This window comes from Eptatretus burgeri, chromosome 11, assembly GCF_056783735.1.
Source record: "Eptatretus burgeri isolate ZD-2024b chromosome 11, Ebu_testis_v1, whole genome shotgun sequence".
Taxonomy (NCBI): domain Eukaryota; kingdom Metazoa; phylum Chordata; class Myxini; order Myxiniformes; family Myxinidae; genus Eptatretus; species Eptatretus burgeri.
The window spans coordinates 47,921,251-47,931,250 of record NC_140971.1 but is presented as its reverse complement, the minus strand read 5'-3'; the positions used below and the strand labels follow the sequence as shown (position 1 = coordinate 47,931,250).

The 10,000-nt window shown below is 41.4% G+C and overlaps 1 protein-coding gene across 2 annotated transcripts in view; it reads right to left on the bottom strand.

Moving 5' to 3' along the window:
* LOC147017016 (uncharacterized) overlaps positions 1-10,000 on the bottom strand; it is a 191,122-nt gene that overhangs the window by 21,626 nt on the left and 159,496 nt on the right. The window contains exons 5-6 of one of the 2 annotated variants that reach the window (XM_085846357.1): positions 8,529-8,559; positions 7,368-8,224 (exon numbers count right to left, since the gene is read on the bottom strand). The exons of the other annotated variant lie outside the window; for it this stretch is intronic. Of the exons in view, the coding sequence (XP_085702483.1) occupies positions 8,213-8,224; positions 8,529-8,559 (43 nt within the window). The 3' untranslated portion in view covers positions 7,368-8,212. Of the gene's footprint in view, positions 1-7,367; positions 8,225-8,528; positions 8,560-10,000 lie in introns of those variants that run through there. 2 annotated transcript variants of the gene reach the window in all.

Genomic DNA, 10,000 nt, shown 5'->3' with positions numbered 1-10,000 from the left:
AACCACCATCCAGACACACATGGAGATAACCACCGTCTAGAGATAACCACGATCCGGATACTTGCAGAGATAAACACCATGCAGACACGTATGGAGATAACCACCATCCTGACATAACCACTGTTTGGATGCTTGGGGAGATAACCACCGTTCGGATACATGTGAAGATAAACACCATTCGGATATGTGCAGAGGAAACCACCATTCAGATAAGTGCAGAGATAACCACCGTTCAGATACGTGTGGAGACAAACCACCATTCAGATACATGTGGAGATCACAACTGCTCAGATATGTGTGGATAAAAATATCATTCGGATATTTGCAGACATAACCACTTGCAGTGGAGATCAACTACCATCTGGGCATAACCACCATTCAAATACGTTCAGAGAGAAAGGGGGGAGGTAGGAAGAGCGGTGGGAGATAGAGAAAGGGGTGGGGGGGAGAGGTGGACAGAGTGAGAGAGGTGAGAGAGGTAGAGGGGTGAGAGAGGTAGAGGGGTGAGAGAGGGAGAGTGGAGAGATATGGGAAATGTGGGAGGGGGGTGAGGGGATGGGGGTTGAAGGGGAGGAGAGGAGGAGGATTCCAGCAGATGTGACATCCACTTTAACAGCACACATAATGATGAATCACCCTGCCTGTGAAACACCAGGATGACAGTTTATAGCTGAGTTGGGATTCAAACCTGGGCTTACACAGCTTAGAGCAAGCGTACGTTCCTCTTGGCTATCCTGCCATGATTTTGACAAAATGTTTCATTTTTTTGTAATTGTATTTATCTCTGCTGAAGTGATGGGTCGTTCAATGAAAGAATATTGCACAAAAAGGGGAAATTGCATATTATCAGCGAGCCACCCATCGCCCGATATACCGCAGAATAATGTGGGGCATACGCAAGAGAGTGCCTCCTGGACATTGTTCAAGTCGATCGATATATAGTATTCAGTAACAGTGCGAATATTGTAGTGTGTTTGCCAAATGGCTGCAGCACTCCAACGATATGGTTGATCAAGAACGACTCGATTGTCAAGCGAGAGCAATCTCTGAACCATTGTATTAAGCACACACCCTCCCAGAGATGGACAAAATATCAAATATGTCTGAATTGGACAAATGAACACTTATTAAAAGTCAGAACTGCTGCAAAGTTCAATTCTGAAGCTTACATTTGGTATTTCAGCTTAGTTTAAGAGATTCTCAAGGTTATGTCATGTGCAGAAATGAAACAAAGCTATGAACATTGGCATCTGTGGATATTAATAAGCATTGCAATGTACCCAGCAATTCAAAGCGATGATGAACAGGCATTCAATAATCCAACCATCCATTGAGACCATACTCTGTGCAGAGCATTTGTGCTGCATACGCAGTCTCCTTGGCTATTGGGTACAATCCTGGATGGGGCACCACTCCGACACAGGATACCACCAAGCTAGTACTCATTTTTCCAACCTCGGAAGGATAACAGGCAGAGTCAACCCATGTGGTGTCAATTCAACAGAAAAAAGGAGATTTGAACTCAAGATCCTCGGATCCCAAGCCCACCACTCTAACCGTGAAGCCAACAGCAGGCATATTCAATAATATGAGTGAGGAAAGTGAAGAAAAACTTGACCATTAAGAAATCGTTGCAGGCCCGTTCCAAATCAAGGCATAGTTGAGCAGGCCAAAAAAACATGGCAGCTTCAGACCCTCGCGAGGTAACCCAGGATACGCCTTAGGACCCCAGAGAGCAAGGTGGCCGACGATCGCCTGATAAAGGATATAATTAAACAAGGCCATAAATTCTCTTCAAAAGGAGGAGATTGGAACCATACTCTGTGCAGAGCTTTGGTGCTGCTTAAGCAGTCTCCTTGGCTATCGGGCACAATCCTGGATGGGTCGCCACTCCGACAATATACCAGCATCCGAGCACTCATTTTGCTGACCTCGGAAGGATGAGAGGTCGAGTTAACCCCACCTGCTATTAATTCAACAGCTGAGCAGGATTTGAACTCAGCACTCGAGTATCCTCCTAGGATCCAAAGCCCACCACCCTAACCATTAAGCCATTATTTTGGCCACCACCACCACCCATTATTTTGGACCATCTTCAAAAGAAGTGTTTTAATTGACCCAAACGCCAAATTTTCCACTCATGTACTTCCTTGGAGTTCCCTTATTCTGCAGGCAAAGTTTCAGGTTGCTTGGTTTCATGGCTTTAGAGTTATGGAGGAGACACACACATACATTTATTAGTATAGATATATAGACACAAGGGTGGATTGGCTCGCTACGCTCGCCTCACCACACTTCGCAACAAAAACACGGGCTTGTTTTAATTGAAGACAATGACTGCACATGATTTGCTGCATTGTCGTGATTTGCACCAATCATAATACAAACATTTCTTTTGCACAAATTTAATTGTAATATTCGAGATATTATATTTCTATAAGCAATTGAAGTTGAGGCTTTAAGTAAAAAAATTTTTTTTTGCTGAAACAATTTAAAAAAACAAAAATTGTTTTTTTTGTTTCAAAGCAAAACCTTTCGGACATGGGTAGGTGCAAACCGAAAGTTTGGTACGATTTCACAAAAGTTTGAGGGAGTCGGTCAGTGACGTGACAGACGCTGCACAGATGCACACACACACATATATATACATATATATATACATATATATACATATATATACATATATATATATATACATATATATACATATATATACATATATATATATATATACATATATATACATATATATACATATATATACATATATATATATATATATATATATACATATATATATACATATACATATACATATACATATACATACATATATATATACATATACATATACATACATATACATATATATATATATATATATATATATATATATATATATATATATACATATACATATATATACATATACATATATATATACATATATATATACATATATATATATATATATATATATATATATATATATATATATATATATATATATATATATATATATATATATATATATATATATATATATACAAACATACATACATACATACACACAGGGTGTTTCAAAAAGATTGATACAACTGTGACTTCCTGCCATTTCTTTGTTTTTTTGACCTGTACCATTTTCCTTTTCAGGGTTTGGTGGTGGTTTTGTGGTATTTGTTCTCTGGGATTTTTTTATCTCCGTGCTCAACAATACCATTGACAGTGAAGCAGAAGTCAAAAATGGTGGCTCTATGGTGTGAGACTAAATCATATGTCGACACCTGAAGGAGGTTCTGCAGGGAATTCGACCTCAGAACATGCGATGTACCCACAGATTGTGCCATTCAACATATTGTGAAACATTTTGAGCACAAGGGTACAGTGCACAACCAGAGCAAGGGCAACAGTGGCAGGCCAGCATCAGTAACCAAGAGCCAAGCATCGACACCGTGTGGGATTCGACGCCGTGTGGGATTCTGTAGTGGACAGTCCCAAGAAGTCCCACGGCTGGTGTTCTCCGGAGCTCAGCATCAAACCAACACCAGTCTGGCGTATCCTCACGAAGGAACTGAAGCTTTTCCCATACATCATCTCTATTAGGCATGAGCTGAGTCAAGATGACATGAGAAGGAGACCCGATATGTGCAATTGGTTCAGTGACAGGACAGAGCAATACCGAAACGGGATCAACCTGATCTGGTTCAGTGATGAAGCCCATTTCCACTTGAACGGTGCAATCAACAACCACAACAACATTTTCTGGTGGGTGTCCACATATGATTTCGTCTCACACCACAGAGCCACCATTTTTGTCTTCTGCTTCACTGTCAATGGTATTGTTGAGCTACGGAGCTAGAAATCCCTGAGAAGAAATGGCATAACTCCAGCAAACCCTGAAAAGGAAAACGGTATTGGTCAAAAACACAAGGAAATTGGCAGGAAGTCAAAGTTGTATCAGACTATTTGAAACACCATGTACGTGCTTGTGTGTGTGTGTGTGTGTGTGTGTGTGTGTGTGTGTGTGTGTGTGTGTGTGTGTGTGTGTGTGTGTGTGTGTGTGTGTGTGTGTGTGTGTTCTTTAGAATCACAGAAGCTGAAAATTGTTTTGAAAAATTAAATGTATTCTGTTGAATGTCAGGTGTGCAAATTGGATGGCACGTATCCATATACATATTTAAAACCAGATGAAATGTAAAGAAACACATTTCTTTCCTCGAGCTGTATAATCCGGCCCAAGGAGAATCATCCCGAACCATGCTTGCCGCCGCATGCTGTGCTCCGAAAAGATTTTGGTGTGGCAGGAATGTAATTACTGTCATTGTAAAGTCTGCAGGCATGCTTTTAAAGCAAAATATAGTGGAACCTTGACGCCACCCAATGATATTTGAAGCACAAAGATAGTAGAGCAGCGAAGTGGCACACATGAAAAGGGCGCAACATTTGCACGGAATCCTTTTATGGAGCTAAAACTGCCTTTCCACACTTGTCTGTCCTGGATTTCCGATAATTCCTGTGTTTAGAGCTAAGAACCTTGTTTAAGGGAGTTTTATTTTTCGGGCCATGTTGTGAGTGCCTGCTTTCTTATCCTGTTTTACTTATTTATTATTGTTAGAGTCCTTCAACAAAGACGCGTACAATGAAGTGATACAAATGATGATAGGCAACTTCTTGAAGAATTTATAGTTTGGCGTTGTTTTGAGCACAGGAAACAGAATGGAATGTTTTGGAAGAATATTGTGATTATGGAGATTCTGGTGCATTATGAGTTGAACTACTCCTGCAGTTTATTTTTCCCCAGAGTTTTCTGGTAATTGCAAGGGCCATGTACAAATTGCTTTCTATTTTTGTGCATGAAGAGTGACAGTGACAGTGTAAAAAGGCAACGAACTGACAATAGTGTTTTATGGGGCCACTGTTCGAGTCAACAATTAAAGGGGATAAATGAACAAAACAAAAGAGCAGGGAAGAAAATAGTAACTTGAAAGTAAGGGAATTGGGTTATTTAGTGTTAATGGGGTAGAAAACAATGCAGTTAGGGATGGGGGAAGATATGCGATGGTGGTGCACAGCTTCCTTGAAGCCCTGAAGCCCAGGAGGGAATAGTGAGATACAACTGCCTCGGTAAGGCAGTACAACAGATGGGAGAAGTGAGGAACAAAGGAGTTGAGGTGTGCAATCAGCCTGGATTTTGAGAGTGGAACCAGAAGGCGTTACTGGAAGAACGTGTGTGTGTGTGTCTGTGTGTGTGTGTGTGTGTGTGTGTGTGTGTGTGTGTGTGTGTGTGTGTGTGTGTGTGTGTGTGTGTGTGTGTGTGTGTGTGTGTTGTAGAGGACTTGGGAAGTGTTGGAGGGCCAAAGAGCAGAGGGAGCTAGATTGGAGGAAAGGCGGTAACATCAAAATTTTTGAAAACACCCTTTTTCTTCACTTCTGCCTCCCCCCAAATGGTATATTCCCTCCATTTCCCTTCCCTTTTCACCTTTTCTCAACTATATTTTTCTTAATTAAGCCTCACCCATGAGCTGAACGAGCCTGGCATTGGCTTAATGGTTAGGGTGGTGGCTTGGGATCCTAGGGTCCTGAGTTCAAGCCCTATTGGCCACTGAATCACCACCAGGGAATTGACTCAGCCTGTCATCCTTCTGAGGCTGGTGAAATGAGCACCAGTATACTGGTAATAGGGACACCACATCAGCAGCAGTGCTGCCCCCATAACCAATGATGCAACCATCAGCCAAAAAGGCAGCACACAATGGGAACCCTCGAGCTGTGGTCAGTTTTGTTTCTACAATTAATGCCCCAATTTTTAATGGTACCACAGAGTTTCTTGGACCCTTCGGAATACTAAACCACAAATTATTTATTATTTTATTTTATAGATTTATTTATTTTCTTTCTGCACTCTCAATTTCCAAAATTTCCAAGATGTATCTCAGAGCCGGCTGGGACTTTCGGAATTAAATTTTGCATCAATAATATGAATAGAAAGTATATTGGTTGACGTTTTTGACCTTGACATAATTTTTAAGTTTATGACCTAATTATAGACTTTCACAAAACTCGACTGAGGTTTGTCTGATTGGAACAAAGCTGCCCTCGCTAGATAGCCCAGAACAAATCACAATATGCTTAATTTACATCATACACCTCCGGGTTAAAGGTCAAGGTCAAATGGCAGTCTGAAAAAAAAAGTTTTTTGTCATCGCTCAATTTTGCCAATGCGGAATCTCAAAGACTGCTTGGCCTTCCAAGATGTCCTTGCATCATAATAGCATACCTGCATTGATGTTGTGCACCTGATATTTGATTAGTGTCCTTGACCTACTTTTTCGGATAGTGACCTCATTAACAAAAAACGCTTTTTTGATCATAACTTCAATAATCTTTCTCCGATTTTCATGATGTTGAGTTGTACGGATAGATTCTATATGGGGACACATTTTCTTAATTTACACTCTATTCCTAAATGTTGAAGGTAAAGGTTATATGGCGGTCCAAACAAAATATGCCATCATTTGATCGTGGGCCAAGGGTAAGTCGCGGACAATCACAAAGGATAAGCCGGGGGGGGGGGGGGGGTTGCTTTTGTGATCGCAGATATCGACTTCAATGTTCACTTTCACATCCAATCTATACATTGCTCATGTACGATAATACTGTGACGTTGGCATTAGAGTTTAATGATGGTGACTCCATCATTGATGTCAAGGTAACATATCAACCATGCCAAATAAATTTCATGATGAGCACCCATGAATGGAGTGGTTTTCATCATTGAATGATTACAGATGGACTTTAAACATTCCATCATATAAAGCACAATCACAGCATAGTGTCATAAATACAGAGTAAAAATGGGTCACAAATACAAAGATTTCAAATCCAACAGCACTCACGAAGCTCTTGGACAACGTCACTTAGCTACAAAACTGACAGACCCAAAACAGCTCGTTTGTAATTCTTCTTCTTCTTCTTATGTTCAGACAGCCTAACTCAAAATTGGTTTTAGTTCAGTATTCTAATTAAACACGAGTCTACTGCATTTAACAGTGTGAAGGTCCATGACGACCCGAATTTTTCACAACTTGAAAGGATTCCACAAAGTAGGCATAGCTGTAGACCAACGTAGGGCAATGAAGGGCCAAGAGGGGTGAGTGGGGCAATGCCTGTCAATCAGCCTGGTGTTGCCTTAATGGTGAGAGTGGTGGGCTTGTGAACTGAGGATCCTGAATTCAAATCCCACTCAGCTGTTGAATTAATACCAGGTAGAGTTGACTCTGCCTACCAACCTTCTGAGGTTGGCAAAATGAGTGCCAGCTTGCTGGTATCCTGTGTCGGAGTGTTGACCTGTCCAGGACTGTGTGCAATAGCCAAGGAGACTGCGAAGGCAGCACCAACGCTCTGCACAGAGTCTGGGCCCAATGGATGGATGGATGGGGCCAAAAGCTTAATCATACTTACATGGGTGTGGTTAATGATGGAATATATCTCATAATGCAATGTAAATGAAATTCTCCAGCATGTATAAGCATTTTTTAAAAGTACAGAAACAAGTAATAAAAAAACAGCAAAACAAATTTTTTTTTTATAGTACTTGTTTATAAACTGAGTCGATGTTTCGTGATTTCGAAATGACTCCATTCGGGCAGGAGGATAGCTCTTCGGGAAGTTGCAAGCCAGACTTCAAGCAGAGTTGTTCCCGTTTTGAGTCAAATTGACTTAAACTGCCATTGTCTGGCTGTGTTTGCTTGGAGTATAAGCCACAGTTCTTCAACCAGAATGCAAATCCTGCTTGTTCTGTCTGCATGGCATCTTTTGGCAAGAGTAAGGCTTGGGGAAGTACTGTATCATACCCTCACATCAAGTCAAGCAAATTGGATCTGTCTCGAGGTGATACCAGCGTGGGTGGGAATCGAGTGGCTTTTCGAGCTGTGTTTACGTTTTTGAGTTTATACCTGTAAGGTTAGCAATTTAATCAAGAAATTTTGAGTGTTCAAGTAACACAGACAATTTTTCACCTTTAAGGTAACAGCTGCCCCGAGCTTCCCGAGCTTTCCTCCTCCACCAACTTCCTACCCTCCTATCAAAGGTATAATTCCTCATACATGAATTACATGCTAACCGATTTAGATGAACAAAATGGATTCAGACTTTGTAATATTGGAACTGTCTAGTGTTGATACATGTGGCTCTCACGTGCTTGTGGTAGTTTTCAACCCCGTCCCTGGGAGGAGATGAATAACTCGGGTGCATTATTCAGCATGGTCGCAAACGTCATTCGGCTGTCCATATCAAAATCCATGCATAATATATTCTTATGGAATAATTCTTTACAAATATACTTAAAGCATTCCCACAATGTTGTGGTGTAAGGTCAAAAGCATGCGTCACTGTGAACAACCGCACTGAAAAAGTCTGGAATACAAGTGGAGTAGATATAATGTTTCTCGAGGAGTGCTCAAGAATGTGGGACTTCATCATGGTATTTTGATGAGAGAGAGATAGAGATAGAGATAGTTTTTACTTACGTGATGGGATCTACCAGGGTCTCGCAAGGACCTGAAAAATATCGAACACACCCTGTTTAGGGAACTTTACCCAAATACAATGCTTCGTGTAAAATAATCAAGGATGAAGATTTTCCTTGATTAAAAACAAACAAACAATCAAACAGATGCAGGTAGAAGACGAAGGTGTTCTAAAGCCTACAGCAGTGGAACGCAGTAAGAGGAGCCATTGCCCGCTGCGTACTTGACAGGCAAAGATACCACTTGTTTACGCTAATCCACGTCTTGAGCGCAATTGACAGACCTCTCAGAAGGGAATTCCCATTGACATCTCTAACAAATCCACCCGAACGATCCTGCCGGTGATTAAATGATGCCGCCTGCACAGTGTGTCGCTCTCTCGCGATTTGCTGGCAGAGAAAACCTGTCACGTCACCGACAACACGTCTCTTAGGCCCCGTCAACCCAGACAAGAGGCTGTTATCACGAGGAAGGTGTCTCTGGAAAACGCCTCCACGGCTGGGTAAGTGTGTTTACTCTGCCAGTGCCAGTGTGTCACGCACATCGAGTATGATGTCAGGTGCATGGATGTTCCATCAGGAACGGCGACATCAATCTCAGGCAAAAATGCGTTACAACAATGAAGAGGACGCGAACTGCGAAAGGTCATCCAGGAGTTTTTAAATTTTGATGTTCTAGAAAGAAACACAATGGTGCTGTTGTTCGGAACCGTCTACTTGTGACGCAAGTGAATAATGTCGAGGGTAAAATTGAGGCCATAAAAGAGAAAGCGAAAAGTTGGAAGGAAATCGAGAAGGGAAATGTGTGGATCATGTGCTTCGGGGGATTGTGGGGTGCGGGAGAATCCCTTCGTTCGTCCATTGCAGAATATATACATAAGTTGGGGCCAAATGATTTTATTAATTTTTTATATGGAGATTTATGACTTCACTTTGTACGAAAGGATGGCGCATGTACGGGTAGCAGCACATTTACATTTGAACTGTCGCATCTTGGTTTGATTCCCGACCCAACTATAAACTGTCGGATTGCTGATTCACAGGCACTGGCATTTCGCCCTTCGGATGGACGTTAAGCCGACTGTCCCCTCCACTAAAACATTAGCTGGTGGACGTGAAAGATCCCATGGTGTATTTTGAAAGGAGTAGGTGAGTTATCTTCGGCAACATGAACACGTTACAAATGCATGGCTAAATCACCTTCAGACGGATGGCAGACCTGGCCAGCAAGTTTGTGAAGGAATTGGGACAAAAAGGGTTCCTGGCCGGCCCCACAAGAGTGAGAAAAATTTGGGGCCATTAAACCAATAGTACGTACTGTATTTGTAGTTGGAAATGTCACATCCTTTAAATAAATAAATAAATCAAAAGATGTTCGTCGATAAGTCTTAAAATTCCACATTTATTGAAACATCGTAAGGAGTCACCGATATTGAGCACACATAGACCTTTCGACCAATAAGAAGCATCGTA